Source organism: Clytia hemisphaerica, unplaced genomic scaffold, assembly GCF_902728285.1.
Source record: "Clytia hemisphaerica strain Z4C2 unplaced genomic scaffold, Clytia hemisphaerica genome assembly, whole genome shotgun sequence".
In the NCBI taxonomy this organism is placed as follows: Eukaryota; Metazoa; Cnidaria; class Hydrozoa; order Leptothecata; family Clytiidae; genus Clytia; species Clytia hemisphaerica.
This window is the reverse complement of record NW_027104506.1, coordinates 314326-333430: the sequence shown is the minus strand read 5'-3', so window position 1 is coordinate 333430 and position 19105 is coordinate 314326. Positions and strand designations below refer to the sequence as shown.

Here is a 19105-nt window from a genome sequence, read left to right as displayed (position 1 = left end):
TATCAATTTCTGAAGATGAAAGCCTTGGGATGTTTGATTTGCGCCAGAAGGGTTTACGTGTTAATTCTGGAGCTATAACATGTTATTGGTTTACTCCAAGACTTAAATGACATGCGTCAATTTGAATAGACCTTTTCATAAATTACGTCATGTGCAACGCTTACCTCGTTCTCAAAATATTACTATGGTAATTAAGGGATATAATCACCTAGATATGAGTTTGAAAACGAGGCAGTCATTGCACTCAATATAATTTATGAGAATGCCTATTAATAATAAGAACAAGTGGAATGGTTTCAAAAATTTCACAAAAATTCTCAAGCAGCATACCTGGTAAATTAGTAAATTAATTTTGTTTCTTCGGTTAGTGTTTTTTGGTTAATGTAAAATTAATCATAGCAGCAAATATTCGTACATACATTTCAAAGAAGAGTTTTTTTGTTTGTATTTTGCCGAAAAAGGTTAAACCATTTTTTGTGATATGCAAAAAATTTGAGTTGAGTCAATTTTGCAAAAAAAAATTTAACACACTTAGGTACTTAAATATTTCTAAAATTCTAAAAAAACAATACAAAGTTTGAAATCTTAAAAATAGGGGAAAAATCAGATAAAGTTGATCCCCTCTCTAATTTTAACTTCAATTCGATCGGCCGTATCTTAGAAGCGTGCACATACAAATTTCCGCCTTTCCACCATTCAAATGTTTTTTAACTTTTTTTGACCAACAATTTTCTCCGAATTAGAAAAAGTCGAATTACAGAAACATTTGAAGTAAAGAAGTTCGAATTAGAGAGAGTTCACTGTATAGTAGCAAAAGTTAGACAAATAATACAAAAATACTATAAATATAAAATAAATATATCTCAGAAAATAGAATAAAATACAGCTTGAGGATACCCGTTGTCGCAAACACTGGTTTTTTAGCTTGTGCATTCAAAGTCCTTTGGATGATAAAAATAGTATTGTTGATGTTCTCAAACTCCATCTCGTTAAGGAAAATTTGAACTATGCATAGTGGAAAGATTAAACCGTAAAATAGCTTGAGGGTTTGGCAGGTAAAGTTGGTTAAAACAAAAACAATATAATTTACCGAAAAAAATCTGTACGAAAAAAATATCAAAAATATGAAATAAAAAAGAGTATGTACAATTAGATTTTGAAAGATTCTTTAAGGAAAATAATGTTACAGCTCGTCTCCTGAAAATACAAGAAGAATGACTTCATTTAATTAAGATTGAGATGGCACAGGGAGGGTAAATGAAAAACGCCGCTAAGCCCTTAATAGGGGGTGTCAATATTTTGAAAAAGTCAGGAAGAAAAAACACTCTTTTATTCTGCTATTGGCAGTTTTATGCCACTTTGGCGCGAAACTATTGCCTGAAGATGTCACCAAAGTGGCATGAAACTGCCAGTAGCAGAATAAAAAAAGTGTCTTTTCTTCCTGACTGATATCGCTCTACTTATGTATCGAGCACTGTAACAAACTGAAGAAATACTTAGAAAATATATCGAGCTTCACTTTGGTCTATAAAGGGTTTTCCGTGGAAGTTGCCAAAGGTACTATTGAGTTTTATCGTCTGTACGCTATAAAGTTCTTATTCAAGAAGATGTTCAAACGTTTTGACGATCCTAACATGTTCCAACACTTTTAACCTGAACTTCTAGGCTGAGACGAGTAAATTAATTAGGCACTTGATTCAAAAACGATCATAGGTGCGGCCCAAAATTTCAAAATTAGGCCTTTGAAATCGTGCAGTACAGAAATTTTTTTTTGGAAATTTGGCCGAAAATCTACCTTTACAGTGCACTTTGGGAGAATCGAGTCCCCCCCACGCCGGGGAAAATATCAAATGAAAAAAGTATGTCAATCATACCAACAGGAGCAGAGTTTGAGCTTGTTTTTCGCGAAGCTGAAGGACCTGAAGCAAAAAGAAAAACAGAATGAAAAATTAAAATGTTAAGGAAAACCGAAATCATATTATTTACAGTATTGGAAGGGGCCTGGACCATAGAACCGGATTATTGACACGAATACAAAACTTAATTTGGTCTCGTCATTTTCAATTTCAATCCCACGTGATTATTGGTTTTAAGAATTTGGTGCAATTTAGAAAATTGAAAGAATTTAAAAGAAATATCGTGTGCAATTTATGTAAAAAGGAAAAAAATATACTTAAGGTGCAGTTTACATTTTATAACCATATTGTTAAGTGTGCGTTTACACTTACTATTTTGCATTTTACTACTATGTGCATTTAGAATTTGTTCCGCTAGAGAAAGTGCTTGCTGAGCTGTGACTGATTTCGATCTTTGAGTTTGGGATATTGTTGTCGAGTTACTCGGTTCACGATAGTATTGATAACTCGGACTTGAGTTACTCCGCTGATGATTTGAAGCCGAGTTACTCGGTTGTCGATTATAACTTAAAGCCGGGTTACTCGATTGTCTCTGATGGCTAAGGCCAGGACTGGTTGGTGGTCGATGGTAGTTAGCATGTGCTTCGGCTAATTCGCGTTGGTAACTCGGTACCGAGTTCATTTTATGAGTTAACGAGTTACTTTGCTGTTTTTCAAAAGACAATTGTCTATAATGTGCTTGAGACGAGTTATTGTACTCTTGTTGGGCCGAGTTAATAGGTTGTCTGTGATAGCCCTGAGTTGAGTTATTCGGATTTTCAACCTGGACCGAGTTATAATTCGAGTTGGTAGCCATAGCAACAGGAAAAGAGGACTGATCAGGAGGGAGTACGTTACAGTATCCATCATTTCGTAGTGTTATGTTATTCCCTGTTGAAAATTATACATATGCTTTATTGATTGGAAAATTGGGTGAAACATACAAAACTCGTGCACACTATTATCGTATAAAAGCTATCTTAAAGGTTTTGATTTTAAATAAGAATGATATCGTTTGCTTACTCATCAATTTTAATTTAGAAGCTTTTTCATATTGGATTGACAAGAATGTGGAGCAAGATTAGTCAGAAAAAGGAAAAGAAAAACATTTTTTTGCTTATATCAGCATGATATAGCAATAGGAAGACACTGTCCCGATATGATATATGTGTCTGATATGAAACGGGAACACTTATGTAAAAACAAAACCTTTAATTTAAAGTATTTCGTAGGGTTTTCTTAAACTGAAATATATCTCTACATTGACGGGCTTAAAGAGAACTAAAGTTGACTCTCTCTAATTCGAATTCGAAAGGCGAATCTAATTTGTTCGAGTTACGGAGAGATTTGAACTATCCCAAACTTTTATTCTAGAAAGTATTTTACGTCTTCTTGAAAGGTAACGAAAAATTCGAATAGAATAAAAGTTTGTTTTAGCTTAGAGTCAACCGTACTTCGATATATTAAGAAACAAGTTTACTGATAACCATGCATAAATCCAGCTTTTTGATTTGTTTTCTTCTAAAAAAGAAACATAAAAAAAATTCGAACTTACTTTTATCATCCTCATGGAAAGCTGTTTTCATGCGTTGCATGCTGGGAGAATGGGAGCCAGCAGCCATACCACGTGTTTGTCGTAAACCCAGGGTCATTCGATCACCTTCGATGGTGTTTTTAAGACTCGCCATTAGAACGTTCGATTCAGCGCCCGCTGTAATGAAAAGGAAAAAAGATTGACTATATATCGCCGTTGATAAATCAAAAGGGCCAATCACAAAATTAGTGTCTGAGAAAGCTAAGAGTTTATCTTTCTGTCTAGCTAACCTTAAATTTGAGGTTTTGGATAATAATGGGGAGGGTCCATTCTACATGAAACAGGGGGTCAATCTCCTCAAAGTTTATGCTCAGACAAACAGAAAAATTCTTAGTTTTCTCAGGCAATAATTTTGAGATTGGACCTTTGAATTGTCAATGGCGATATTGACGTCTTTTTTTATGGAGAGTGTCAACATATTGTACCAACACGCCTCAGGATAAAAAACTAACTGTTTGAGGACTGAAGTAAAATTCGAACTTATGTCTTTCGCATTACTAGAGCAACTGCTCAACCGAGTGAGCTATCCAGCCCACCCGTTATATCGATAAATGTCAAGGCATTCTTTGCAAATTGTTTTCCTTTTACTAACTATCCACCTTCCTTAAAATAAAGCTCTTCAAAAACTATCCCTCCTTTAGGTTATGTCATACCATTCTTTGTTTCGAGAGTAAAGGAGGAAGACCTAAAAAGGCTGGAACTGTCTATGGTGTATAATATTCAAAACAAGAGCAGTGCGCATAGGAGTTTTACGCTCGAAACGAAGGAAGATATGACGTAGCCTAGTTTCAGTCCTTCTATCTAAAGAGCTTCGAACAAAAGTTTGTTTTAATACCTGCAAAAGGACTTTCCCCCTTGGCCAATGTCATTTTGAAAGCTGGAGAAGTTGGACTTTTCGGTGCCGGCAAAGGTGATGGCGCACGAGCTGAAAAAATAGAAGAAATGCAATTAATATCATAAAGTAAAGTAAGTAAGTCTGCGACCGTAGTCCAGGGCGAACCGAAGACTCCTCTTCTCTCTAGCTGTTTTCCAGGGCGCCACTCCCTTCACTGGATTTCTTCAATTACCCTTAACCTGTATCTTTAGTTGCTGAGCATCAAGCAGAGAGGCATCAAGTACCAGATGGGGATCTGGGGATCAAATCTACAACCTCGCGCACCGTAGCTGGATGCTCTACCTTAACGCTACTGTCACTCATCATAAAGGGGCAAGCCCTTAGGATCTTAGCATCTTCTGTGGAACGTAACTGTATGTTATTTTTTTGAAAGTAGATAGAATTTTGAGACTTTTTTTGGGAGAGGGCCCACGAATAAGGCCTGGCAACTTGTTTTATGACTGAAAGACAGACGTTACAGGTAAAAGTCCTTTAACACCTAAAATGAATAAAAAATTGATTATTTTCAATGTCGAATTCAAGAAAAATGATTGATTCCATCGGATGGAGGTGATATTCTGAGCAAAAAAAGTATACTACGACAAGCGCTGTACTCAAACATACAAAAAGGCATTTTATTTCATTATAAGGTTTTATTTTTAAATAAGAGTGATATCGTTTGCTTACTCATCAATTTTAATTCACAAGCTTTTACACATTGGATTGACAAGGATGTGGTGCAAGATTGGTCAGAAGGAGGAAAAGAAAAACGCGTTTTTTTACTTATATCAGCATATTATATGGGCATTATCATTTTGCACAACCAGTCAAAACCAGTCAAAACCAGTCAAAACCAGTCAAAACCAGTCAAAACCAGTCAAAACCAGTCGAAACCAGTCGAAACCAGTCGAAACCAGTCAAAATCAGTCAAAATCAGTCACTTCCAGGCAAACTGAATCGCTTTTTGGCTAAAGGAGTCAATGGAGGTGACAATCACTCAATTAAGTCATTTAAAAAGTCGTTTAAAAGGGGACAACCAGGCAACTGGGTCATTTAAAAGGGGACAACCAGTCAAAAGAGTCATTTAAAAGGGGACAATCAGTCAAAAAAGTCATTTCAAAGGGGACAACCAGTCAAAAAAGTCATTTAAAAGGGGACAATCAGTCAAAAAATTCATTTAAAAGGGGACAACCAGTCAAAAGAGTCATTTAAAAGGGGACAACCAGTCAAAAAAGTCATTTAAAAGGGGACAACCAGTCAAAAAAGTCATTTAAAAGGGGACAACCAGTCAAAAAAGTCATTTAAAAGGGGACAACCAGTCAAAAAAGTCATTTCAAAGGGGACAAACAGTCAAAACCAGTCAAAACCAGTCAAAACTAGTCAAAATCAGTCAAAACCAGTCACTTCCAGGCAAATTGAATCGCTTTTTGGCAAAAGGAGTCAATGGAGGTGACAATCACTCAATTAAGTCATTTAAAAAGTCGTTTAGAAGGGGACAACCAGTCAACTGGGTCATTTAAAAGGGGACAACCAGTCAACTGAGTCATTTAAAAGGGGACAACCAGTCAATTCAGTCATTTAAAAGGGGACAACCAGTCAAAAAAGTCATTTCAAAGGGGACAACCAGTCAATTCAGTCATTTCAAAGGGGACAACCAGTCAATTCAGTCATTTAAAAGGGGACAACCAGTCAAAGGAGTCATTTAAAAGGAGACAACCAGTCAAAAAAAGTCATTTAAAAGGGGACAACCAGTCAAAAAAAGTCATTAAATAAAAAGTGTAACCATGAAAGGAGTCATTTAAAATGGAACCTAAGCTTATGGAACTGACACACGTCAGTTACCGAAGGAGCAATAATAACGGGCAGTAAAAGGACCCCTAACAATATTCCAAACAAAAAACAATGTCAAAAGTGACCTGAGGATTTTAGATCTGGTTTTTATTCAACTCCTTTCAACTTGACAAATATATGTACTAGATATGCTAGACTCATTAAGAGAATTATCTCCAAAAAAAAAAATGGTTGTCCCCTTTTAAACGACTTTTTAAATGACTTAATTGAGTGATTGTCACCTCCATTGACTCCTTTTGCCAAAAAGCGATTCAGTTTGCCTGGAAGTGACTGGTTTTGACTGATTTTGACTAGTTTTGACTGGTTTTGACTGGTTTTGACTGTTTGTCCCCTTTTAAATGACTTTTTTGACTGGTTGTCCCCTTTTAAATGACTGAATTGACTGGTTGTCCCCTTTTAAATGACTTTTTTGACTGGTTGTCCCCTTTTAAATGACTTTTTTGACTGGTTGTCCCCTTTTAAATGACTCAATTGACTGTTTGTCCCCTTTTAAATGACTCTTTTGACTGGTTGTCCCCTTTTAAATGACTTAATTGACTGATTGTCCCCTTTTAAATGACTCTTTTGACTGGTTGTCCCCTTTTAAATGACTCAGTTGACTGGTTGTCCCCTTTTAAATGACCCAGTTGCCTGGTTGTCCCCTTTTAAACGACTTTTTAAATGACTTAATTGAGTGATTGTCACCTCCATTGACTCCTTTTGCCAAAAAGCGATTCAGTTTGCCTGGAAGTGACTGATTTTGACTGATTTTGACTGGTTTCGACTGGTTTTGACTGGTTTTGACTGGTTTTGACTGGTTTTGACTGGTTGTGCAAAATGATAATGCCCATATTATATTGATAGGGAGACATTGTCCTGATATGAAATATGTGTCTGATATGAAACGGGAACACTTATGTAAAAATAAAACCGTTCAAAGTCGTTTAACGATTACCAAAATGAACATGAACGAGATAGAATCAGGTTGAAGCGTTACACGTTTTTTTTTTATAAGAACAAACTATATAAGAACATAAGGCTTCGAGGCCCAAAGTTTAAGAACATTCTAAGAACATACTTAGGCTTTGGAGACTTAAAAACATGCAATTTCTTAAGAAATTACATCAAAATGCTCAAAAAATGCTGAAAATAAGAACATTTTAAGAACATTTTTAGGCTTCAAATTCAAAAAACTAAGAACATCCGAAGGCTTCGAAAATTTTTGACGTTCTTATTAAAAAAAAAAGGTGTTACCTGCAGATTCACGTGAGCTTTGTGAGAGAAAATTTCCTTTTTTTTCATTGGAGACGCTTGATGTTCGATCCAGTCTTTCTTTGTTGATGTTCATTTCTTTCATTTTGGACTTTAAAGAATCCATAATTGGGTTACCACCTTCGTTCGATACCACAGCTGAAAAAATAAAAAATGAATTAAAAAATTGGGCTCTTCCAGAAAATGTCTGTACATAAGGGGGGGGAGGTGGAGGATATAGTGTCCGGGGGGTAATTGAAAAATCATCAAATTTTGCCTTGTCCGGGGAGTAAATTTGCTCTGTCCAGGGGTAATTTGGGTTGTCCGGGGGGTCAACTGATGTTGTCCGGGGGGCCAAAAGTCACTTTGTCCGGGGGTAAATCACTGAAAATCGTTGTATCCTCCACCCCCCCCCCCCCCCCTATTTAATTTTTTCTGGAAAAGCACATTATTCCCAAATACATGTTCAGGGGTTTTTCTAAACACTTTTTTATGCCCGTTTAACGGCCAAAATACTAACTCCAATTTTTTTCTAGCAAAATTTAACTTATAATAACCAATTTATATACGTATTCCCAAGACTCCCAGCTTCATGGAATCAGAAACTCAATCTAAATTTACAAAAACAAAAAACGGCCCCAGATCAAAGTGCTTAGAGTTCATGCAAACTAAATCAGAATCTAAGTAAGTAAGTCTGCGACCGCAGTCGGAGGCGACCCGAAGGCTCCTCTTTTGATAGCTATCTACCCGAAGGTAGGGGAGGGCGCCACTCTTTCTCCCTGGATTGCTCCACTTAACATGGATCCTTCTCTTAATTGCTGAGCATCAAGCAGATAGGTATCAAGTACCATTTTGAGAATCTTTGGTATGACCCAGCTAGGGTCTGAACCCACAACCTTGCGCACCGTAGCCAGATGCTCTACCACTGCACTGCGGTCAGAAATCAGAATCTAAATCAATTACCTTTTATAGGAAGATGGTACGGATTACTTGCGACCATGGATAATTTTGGCTTCCCATCTTCTATGGGCGGTGCGGGTGGTGCTTGTGGCGGCGAACAATCTATGATATATTAAAAATCCTTTGAGTTTAGAAGAGGCAAAAAGTGGGCAGAAAATTGGCAGTTAAAATCTTTGCTTGAAAAAGATTGAAAGAAGTCATTGCAATTACGTCAAGGGCATTGCATTGACTTCTTTCAATCATTATCAAGCAAAGACTTTAACTGCCAACTTTCGGCCCACTTTTTGCCTCGATAGTCAACTTTCCAGCCAGAGCTATCTCGCCATAAAAAGTTTAAAACTTTAAATTATAAAGCTACATATAAAAAAGTGCATTTTATAAGAATAAATGCTGAATTAAAAAAATATAACAAAAAAAATCAACATGCATGAAACGTTTGTAGAGAGTATGTATAGCCGGCACACAATGTTATTTTGACGTTCATCCAACGTTCCTAACGTCTTAGTAACGTTAAATGGACGTACAAACAATGTTTATACAAACATGGTATAGAAAGAGAAAAAAAGGTGTAAATATAATCGACGACTGACTAAAATAGCTTTGGAATGACTAAATCTGTGTGTATATGATTTCCTATAAAAATATATATACTTTGTAACTTTTCTTTTTAAACCAATTTTAGTTGTCTCCACTTCAAGAGACCTAACAAGATCAAAAAAAATTGTTGAAAAAAGAATTGTTGAAACAAACTCTGAAAAACAAGACTTTCCTTACCGCAAAATAAAAAACTTTGTTAAAAAAATTTAAAACAAATTTTTTATCACACTAACCTCTTTTTGTTTCTTAATCAGCTTTGAAGGGTGATTATTCCTCATTATCCAACATAAGCCAACTCCATATCGCCAAAACATTTTGAACGAATGATATTACGTCATAACACGTCAGCAATTTGTGTAACATCCCCAATTTATCATTATATATGCACCATTGCAATGTCTTTTATTCATGATATGCACCACTGCAATGACTTCACAAATTTTGAAACTTATCTGTTTTTTTCCACCCAATACGTCACTTTTTCTATTGTTTAAGTGACGTATTGGATGAAAAATTTTACAAGATCCCAGAGGACTCTCCAGTGGTGCATATCATGAATATTACATCGTAGATCCCTAACAGCTGATTGGTTGAAAGTGACGTTTTGACTGATTAAAAGCCACTTACAACCAATCAGCTGTCGGATCTATGATGTAATATCATAATACGCCAGCAATTTGTGTAACATCCCAATAATAGTAGTACCATGTTATACATATTATGAAAACTAAATTATATGCTATAATTATTAAATAGTACGTCAATATGAGAGTTCCTAAAATATCGTTTTTACATAAATAGCAAAATCTTTAAAACATAACTAAAATATTTTAAAAAATTGTATAATGGATTAGTAGCTAGGATGTGGTGTGTTAAAATATTTTTTTTCATAAATTGGTCTCAACTCAGCTTTCAGATGCTTTGAAATTTTTTCTCGTGTCATGCATTATTTCTTAAAATTGTATCTGATATTATAACAACAAATCAATGAGTCAAATTCCTTTTGCACATACTGTATGTAACACATGCTGACAATTTGATGAAAACTCTGAATTACAGATTGGAAATAGTGTCAACAATCAACTTGATGTGTTTTATATCTCGAACTGAACAAGCTTTTAACACTCAGAAAGGATAATGTATTTTTTAGTAGTTTCGAAAAACAAAAAGGGTTGAAAATTCGGTTGCTTGCATTTTTTAGGTATGCTGCAATTATTGATACGTTTCATTGATTGAATAGTATAAAAAAACTTTCCCAAGATAATTTTCAATCTGCCACAAGTACATATTTTTATGCGAACTGTGGTGATAAGACGGATTAGCAATCTCAAAACCTCTAAATGGTAGATTGGAATTAGCGAAAATGTACCTTCATCGTTGTTGGTAATTGATTGTAAAACTTTAAAAGATCTTGATCCCCCGGATGGGGCGCCGCTCGAACTCAATCCGGCCGAACCGTGCCGCTTAACATCATCAATCACATCCCGTGAACCGTGAGATACTGGAAAAGCAATAGTTGCAGGTGCAAATTGTGAATATTTTTGGTGATTATTTTTATCTCGTTATATCATGCATTTGATATTCAGACTTTTCCAGGAATATTTTTTAAAACCCCTGTTGAGATTAATTTGATGAAGGACCATCTATTTGCAGGAATTGATTTTTGTAGGTACTGATTAGCAATCTTTGGAATGGAGATTTTAAAAATTTCAAAAAAGCAGTTCTGTAGATTATTGATTATGTAGTTTATAATTGTTAAAAATTCCCAGAGAGTCTCAACTCAACTCTACTTATTTTATATCCTTTTTAATGAATGCGAACTCTCTATCATCTTATTATCTCAATATTCTTCTAAAGCTGTCAATTTCAAAATGTCTCATTCGATTTATAAACATATTTAAAGAATCTTTGGTTTTGTGCCTAAAATAGTATTTTTGTGGTCCTTTATTTTGCGTTCTTTGTTTTTCTTACTGAACCTTGCTTGTACCTCAAGGAGGAAAAATATTTTCTGGAAAAGTCAATCCTAATGAAGTCTTAACAAGATCAAATTTATTATTTCCCACAGTAACCTCGATTGATAATGCCACATTCATCATGCATATTATATAATAATTGACATTGATTCATGCAAATGTCAATCAAAAGAGAAAATGTTACAAACTTTTTTGAATTAATCTTAGTGCAAAAAGCATGCAAATATTTACCGCCAACTAAATTGGAATCCTCGGCAGTCATTCGAAAAGATTTCTCTTGTTCAGCCCATTGACCTACAGATAGTGAATGGAAATAATGCGTTTTCATCTCATTCTTCTTTACAAAAGTGCTTTAATTCATGATATTCATGACGTAATGTTTTCTACGGACATACCCCGGTTTTAGCCAGAAGTGGCAAATTTAAACTAGACAAAAGTTGTATAAAGTTTACCACTACTGACAAAAGATAGATAGTAAATGAAAAATGAATGTTTAAAGGAGTCCTGTTGGAGCTGCTTTAGACTGTTAAAACACACATATGAAAAACGTGTGTGATAAGCACTTAATTTAAGATTAAAGATTATACACAGCTCGACAGACAGTGTTTGAATGTTAGCACTCTTTCTGAGCACTTAAGTAAGTAAAGTAAGTATATTCATCTGGTGGCTGTCGGCGGGGCTGGGAGTGAGCGAGTCTATCCCCTTTTCTATTTGCGCTAGACCTGGGAGATCGAATACTGAGGTGGAGCGCCACACCTACTCTCAGCTCCCAGTGACTTACCGCCTAGATCAGACTACCCAATCTAAGGTACTCATCCGCCGAGTTGGCGGCGACCGGGGATCGAAAACACAACCCTTAGATTGTAAGGCAAATGCTCTACCGACTGAGCTACCCGGCCATTAAAGCACTTTGGTGTCAACAAAGGATCCTGAGAAAGACAAAGTATCTGTGGATAGTATTAAAAAGCCTATATGTATGTATGCATGATTGCCTAAAACTGGCTCTTCTATAAAAGCTTCTACTAATTGTTGTTTTGTGTTTGTATTTGAGACATTGTATGTGAATGGTATACTTGAAAGGGATATTGTTCAATCTGTACCGTAAGTTGGTCTAATATCGACATCCCTCTTCTAATTCCGACACCCTTCTTTAGAGTTAGGAATAACATGAAGATCAGAATCACTGATGGAAACTTCTTTTCTTTGCTTAGCGATCAGTGAGGAAAAAATTTTTGTCTATCAGTAATTCTGACCTTCCTATTATTTCTATCTCTAATAAGGCTGTCAAAATCAGAGGAGGGATGTCGACATTAGACCGACTTACGGTAATATGTATGTACGTTTTTGAATGAAATGAGTTGTCTCACAGTAAATCATAAGTAGTGTAAAATGGTTAGTAGTTAATATAAATAATTTGTGTTAAAGTGCAAAGTTTTTATTATTAAGTGTGGTCAGTGAAGTCTTGTGTGCTAAAGTGAAAACTAAACTAGACTGTAAACAAGGAAATATGTATGTGTATTTTAGGTATAATTTTCAATTTTCCAATCATATAAGAAAGAGTTATCCCTTCGCCAGCAAACCTATTTTTTTGTAAAAAAATTAGTTGATCAATTTTCTAACAACATGTATGAGTTTAGATTAACATCTGTTTGACAGAGCTTAAATGCGGGAATAGGTTTGTACCTTTCTCATGAATTTAATCATCATAAACTACAATCATGGTCGAAATATATTGAGATTTTACATAGTTCGAACCCCCCTTTTTTTAAGGGGGGATGACACCTTCCAAAAAAGTGAAGAAGGGGGATCAGAAATTTTCACTAAAAAGGGGGGGATAGCAAGGAGGGGGGATCGTTTAAGAAGGGGGGGCTTACATATATTGTAGATTATTTTCCAGCACTGTTATGAAATTTGGTCTGCATGAAAGGAAGTTCTTTATTTTCACTAAAAAGTGGTATATATTTGCCAGACTTAATTTTTCTTTACTGTTTCCCTTCCTTTTTTACCATAATTACCATAAAAATTTACCCCGAAATCCTTTGGGGATAGGTATTATTAAAGGTTGGGGGGATGCCAAGAAGGGGGGGGATCATTTAAGAAGGGGGGGATCAGACCCCTTTCCGCACTATGTTTTAGTGTATTTGAACGTTTCTCGTAAGTCTTTAAGTCTCATGTTAAAACTCAGGGTTAAAACTTTACTTTCCAACTGTAGTTTAACACGCTTAAAAATCATTTGTGGTGTTTAAAATTTCGAAGGGAAATCCCCTTTGTCTCAAATATTTTGTCCATGATTGTAGATATAAGCTTTCTTAGGTAAAAAACTTTTAACTTTCCAAGCTAATTTCATTCATGAATGAAAAACATACCTTCATTGTTGAGAGAATCTTGTAATTTGTTGAAAGAGCCACCACCTTGTTGGCCGTTATCTTGAATTTTTGTATTTTGTAACATTTTCAAAACATCCGAATCTGGGACAACAGGTTTGTTTTTCTCTTCTTTGTATTTCTCCAGTTCTTCCTTCCTTTGATCATGAAGAATATAGCATAAAGTCAGTCGTAATGGTATAAAAGCAGCATTGAATGGATCAGCAAATATATAAGTTATTTTTAAGTTATTTGTACATTTTTACTGAGCTAGAAATGAAAGGCTTTCTCCCCTGTTATTGGATAAAAAACCATTTGTAATTTTTGTTATCATTTATATCAATTTTTGCCAGATTTTATTAATGTCACAATAATAGTTAATTAATCATGTCTAAGTAGGATCGTAACACCTAAGATTATTGCAGGATTAAAACGAGTTTTAAGTTTCATGCCATACAGGATGGCAATCTTCAGTGATATAGTAGGATTATAAAGATTTTAAGACGAATGCATACTTTCTTTTAGCATATTCAGCTGGGTCGAATTTCTTTGATGATGCTGTTTGCCCACCACTGGGACTTGCACCAAAAGCTTTCGGTTTTGCGTTAAATTTGTGGTCAACTCCAGCTGAATGAGTGACGTCGGTTGTATATAATGTTTTGCTTGGTGCAGCGGCAAAACCAGCTGATCCGACTTGTTTGACTTCACCTAGTGAGACTCCTTTACCTTTTCTATAAAAAATCAGGAGATATGAAAGAATTAATTGTTTAAAATCAAAGGTGATATTCTCAAAAAAAAAAACCATAAAATTTCTCACTTTATAAAGGCTGCAGGAGGTAGGAGTAAGAGGTGTTATAACATTGAAATCGCAATTGCCAGTGTTAGGATGCAGAAAAAATCAAAATTGTGGTAAAGATTCCCCTTTTTCTTTGAACAAGGCAAAAATGTTTATAATTTTCTGAGCGTACAACATCCAGAAAGTACTTACTTCATTGTCAACTGTAGAGTTGAACCTGATTGTTTGATCGTGTTTTGAGCGTCCATGTGTGAAAGTGTGCTTGTAGCAATGCCATTGATGCTGACAATGGAATCACCGGCTAAGATTCCTTTGGTTGATGCTTTACTACCAGGAGTAACCTAAAACAAAAAGACCGAAATTAAAATTTCAAGTTTCATAAAAGCATACATTCAGGCTATTTTGTTTTTTTTATGATTTGTGAGTTATATCAAATTTAACCAAGCATTGTTTAGTTATCAATGGTGCCTTGAAGGTAAAAAGATGAGAAACAGCAGATATTATATTCTAAGAACCAATAACTATTTATGTGCTTGTAAGGGTAAGATTTCTTGTTATTGGTCAATTGTATCTTTAAGAGCCCTCTTTCTGAAGTGTTTTTTTCTAATTCCAGATAAGAAAGCAATCTACATCAAGTAAAAAGATATCTTGGGAAAGTTCCAAAAGATAAGAGGTTCATGAGATTTGCTTGAAAACGCCTTAACAATTGATTGATTTGATGGTATGGAATTAATTTTAAAAAGTTTTTGATGCATAAATATTTTGGATGTTTTAGTCATTTAAAAAATTTTTTTGATCAATGTCAGGCTTCTGATTTTTTCTTTAGAAAACTTATTCAATGGTATACGTAGGAATTCCGATAAAATCTGTAGACCACAAATCTGAGGTTTCTTCTAAAAAACCACAATTAAATAAAGGTCTGTCAATATGGATTTCAGCTCTATGGGACAGATTAAGAAACAAATCTAGAAGCAAATTTTATGATAAAGGATAAACACACACCCCTCTCAAAATACTGTCAACAATGAATTGGAATCTCCTATCACAGTGACTAAGGCTATTATTGACGAATGTTTGAAATATTGTGTTTATTATAATAACAACTTGTTTGTGTTTTGACGCAGTTCTTGATAAAAAGTCAAAAAAACTTTTGGAAAGTCTGAAAAATTACAGTGCCGTAGCAACTGGGGGGGGCAAAATTTTCCCCCTCGGGCCAAACCATGGTTGGTCCTCGCAGTGTCACTAAACTTCAGCTCCCCCAATATGGAAATGCTTCCTACGGCACTAAATTATAACACCATTCTTTGAAATTTGAATTTTCATGTTTGATTTGATTCATCATTTCAGCCTCTTTTTTTCAACTAATGATTGTCAAAATAAGTCTAAACAAGTTTATTTGTGTTTTCAAAACTGCAGTAAATTTTAGTGACAGCAGGTGAATTTTGAATATAAATTTGTTATGAAAAACATACCAAAAAAGTTATATCCCTATTTTGTACTCTTTACAAAAGCTAATGAAATATAATTTATTAATGACCACAGTACCGCATTGAACACAATCTCAATGAACAGAGGGAAGATTAAAATTCTTTACTCTCCTTAATGAGAAAAACTTTTTATAAAAATAGGTCGGTAAAATTTCAATTATTCATGAATTAATTCAATCAAATGGTTTTGAAACAGTAGGCTTTTTGAGAGGCACCCTAGTGGTAGAATTGTCCAGAAACAGAAAATATACTTTTAGAGATCTTAACCATTATTTTGATGAATCTAAACTCCTAATTTTGTTTCATTTAACCTGCTATTACTTTTACTATGCTATTGCTATGTCTTATAAAGAGCTTTTTAACCAAATGAATATTATAGAAGACCTAAAAAATTTAAAGCCTTTAATACAGAGATTTATTGTTTTAGATACAAGGACTTAATATGTCTTTTGAAACTCTTATTTTAATAGTTAAGTCATTCAGAGAAAAGAATAGAAATTAGATTTAAAAACAATGTACATAAAAACATTAACTATATACCATTTAAAAATTTGTCAGAATAGCAGGAAGTACTTTTTCATATTCAAAGGAAAAGTTGGTTCTCATCAAATTTAGCTTATTTGAAGAAAAAATCATTTGCGGCCTAATTAATGTTCAATCAAAACTAATTTGATTTTTTTGTATTTGAAACACACCCATTTTGTTGCCCAACATAAATCTATTAAATTTAGAATGCACTTGGCAGAACAGTCAAATCATGCATCAGATTTTCTCTTAAAAAGCAACTATATTGGATTATGTTTTAATGATACCAAATTAATTTGACACAACCAAGTTAATTATGGCCTCTGCCATTTGATATATACCATATATACAGAAGAAATATTGCAAATTGGTCAATTCTTCCATAATTTAGGATGATATAATAGGATAGGCATTTCTCACTTCAAGATTAGTGGCGAAACTCCAAAAACATTACTTAATCTTAGCAACCAATGAAGATAAAAATTTGGTGCTTAAAAAGAGATATGGTATCAACCTATCCTGATGCAAAAATTATCTAATATTTTTTATGTTAGCACAAATGTTTTAGCTGCTAATTTTTGTCAAAATGGTAACCGCTTACTACAAAACAAAAAGTCAATTTAGGAATAAATATTTTATCAATGATAAACCTACGTGTAAATCATCATTTTAGATAATAGATTTTTTGGTAAAGCAACCACCCTGTAAGCTATAAGTTGGTCTAATATTGACACCCCTCTTCTAATTCTGACACCTCTTATTAGAGATAGTAATGGTAGGAAGGTCAGAACCGATGGTGGAAACTAAATTTTTTGCTTAGCCGTCAGGGAGGAAAAAATATTTTGTCTATATGTGATTTCGACCTTTCTAATATCGCAGTTCACAGCTCAAAAGTTTCGTGGAATTTAATTTTGCGGTTGAGAGAATTTTTTGTTTACAAAATGGGCTATTTTGCCAGGACCAATTTAGAGGTGATTTTTTTTATAAAATTAAATTGCGCAAATTCGTACCGTGGAAATTTCGTGGTGCACACGTGTGGTGGCTTCTTCGGAGTAATGGCGATCATAACAGTTAGCCTAACTCGTCAGTCAGACTTATTTATATATAGTACTAAGACATTCGTATAAGTAACCCCAAATAACGAATTTTCAGCAGCCGGTTTGGCCTAGTGGATAGGGCATTGGTTTCGGAAACTATAGGTTCCTGGTTCGAGACCCCCTTTGGTCACTATTAAACTTGAAAAAAATTCTAAGTCCAGCCGGATGCATCTGAAGCTTTAGCCAAATGTTTATTTTGAGTAAAATTAATTTCTGTCATTTGTGACGTTAATGATGCATAAATTCAACTTTTCCAAGATACCACTTGTAGAGATTTTACAACTTATATAACTACTATAATCTACTCTTTATAAAGAGTCGAGAGTCTTCATCTTTTTTCAAACAGAGAAAACAAAATAATAATTCTAATATTCTGTATTAATAAAAAACGTACTCTGGCAACATTCAATGGAACGCCAAAATCTTTTCCACCTTGCAGTCTGATACCCCATGGGCCACCGCCATCCAAAGTAACTTCATATTGATCACCCATTTTTATTGAAAAGTTTTTGTTAAGCGACAGCTGTTTGGAACAAGAAAAGAAAAGTGTTAAATCAAACCAAATGTTTCAACTCTTTAAATTAACTCTATCAATCATGAAATTGTAAAAAGTGTCCAGAACACTGAAAAGCGACAGGCAGAAAATAAAGTCAAAAAAAATATATAAAAAAAGTTTCACTGCACTGCTGGACATAACAAAAAACACAATAATATCTCTCTCTCAAAAGCCAACAAAATTCAGTTCTAGAAAGTTTCATTCTAACAGTAGAAAACACTCATAAATTGAGCAGTCAGTCAGCCATCATAGTATACAGGGTGGGACGTATAGAAGCCTTCATGTTGTTATTGTTCCTCCATTGTTTAGGAATCAATTAATTGTAGAATCCACATTAAAACTCCTTATATGGCGGAACAAACTCTAGGATCATAACAATCTTGTTCCGTGTCAAATTGGATTCTATACTCACGTTTTGTTTACATTAATTAAAAATGATAAAAAAGCTGAATAATTTGATGCTATATTTGTTAAGAAAACATGATTTAGGCTTACAATTCCCTACTTGAGACAAATAAGTCATAATAAGTTATGAGTATATGTCAAACATGAGAAAAAAAGTTTGGTGTCATATGGCCATGTTGACTGGCGTAACTTCCGAGCACTGTTCAGAAATCACAGCAAAATTCCCGCGAATAGCGCGCTAATCTGTGGTCAGTTTCACAAAGTCAAAATATATTAAGTATATCATAAATTTATTCAGGTACGAGTGAGCAATGAATAATATTCGATTTCCCATTAAAATAGGAGAGTAAACAAAAGGCTTTTTACTTTTTACTCGGCGCGATTATTTATAACTTTTTTATAAGAACTAGTAGCGGAGCTTGAGCGTTGGTAATCTCTTTATCAGATAAGTAATCTCTTTTTGATGAGCTTCGCGGGCGGGCTTTGCCTCTTATTTCGGCACGATGAAACTAAAGAAAATTATATACAGAATTTTGACTTTTTACGCTACATTCTGTCATAAAATCCTAATTTCAATGGTTTAGTGAGGAGTCCTAATTTTTCATCCTGTCGAGTGTGGCATCCACTAACGGATTCGTGCTCCCTATACTACCTGGGGTTTTGTAGAGGTCTGCGATTCAGACTAGTGTTATTATGGATCTTTAAAACGTGCGTTGGAACTAGGATTGAAAGGAGAAAAGCCTTTCTGGGGAAAGACCTTTTGCATCATCGTATAAAAATTATATTGCTAAATAAGGTATTATTTTGACGCATCTAAACATTGGAAACAAAATCTTAATTGGTTGACAAAGAGTTGATGAAGTTTATTCAATGTGTCACACGTAGAAATATTTGATGACGAT

General features: G+C 34.5%; 3 protein-coding genes across 12 annotated transcripts in view; 1 reads left to right on the top strand and 2 right to left on the bottom strand.

Annotated features, from left to right (window-relative positions):
- LOC136821847 (LIM domain-binding protein 3-like) overlaps positions 1–17852 on the bottom strand; it is a 39509-nt gene extending 21657 nt beyond the window's left edge. For 2 of the 9 annotated variants that reach the window (XM_067078089.1, XM_067078090.1), the window contains exons 1-6: positions 17637–17841; positions 14326–14474; positions 13853–14068; positions 13341–13495; positions 11206–11268; positions 10371–10502 (exon numbers count right to left, since the gene is read on the bottom strand). In XM_067078089.1, coding sequence (XP_066934190.1) covers positions 10371–10502; positions 11206–11268; positions 13341–13495; positions 13853–14068; positions 14326–14474; positions 17637–17735 — 814 coding nt within the window. In that variant the 5' untranslated portion in view covers positions 17736–17841. Of the gene's footprint in view, positions 1–10370; positions 10503–11205; positions 11269–13340; positions 13496–13852; positions 14069–14325; positions 14475–17636 lie in introns of all 9 variants that reach the window. The other 7 variants (XM_067078081.1, XM_067078087.1, XM_067078084.1 and 4 more) reach the window with 7 other exon arrangements.
- Positions 1–19105, top strand: part of LOC136821844 (uncharacterized) — a 386618-nt gene that overhangs the window by 319815 nt on the left and 47698 nt on the right. The window lies entirely within an intron of this gene.
- LOC136821848 (putative uncharacterized protein DDB_G0277255) lies at positions 522–9437 on the bottom strand. Of its 2 annotated transcripts, none has more exons than XM_067078091.1 (8): positions 9235–9437; positions 8408–8506; positions 7448–7603; positions 4325–4414; positions 3451–3606; positions 2229–2786; positions 1875–1919; positions 522–1197 (listed from the first exon to the last, which is right to left on the bottom strand). In XM_067078091.1, exons 2-8 carry the CDS (start codon positions 8442–8444, stop codon positions 1184–1186), a joined length of 1056 nt encoding a protein of 351 aa, XP_066934192.1. In that variant the 5' UTR covers positions 8445–8506; positions 9235–9437; the 3' UTR covers positions 522–1183. The 2 variants fall into 2 exon arrangements, with proteins under 2 accessions (XP_066934192.1, XP_066934193.1); XM_067078092.1 differs by lacking the exon at positions 9235–9437 and adding an exon at positions 9056–9076.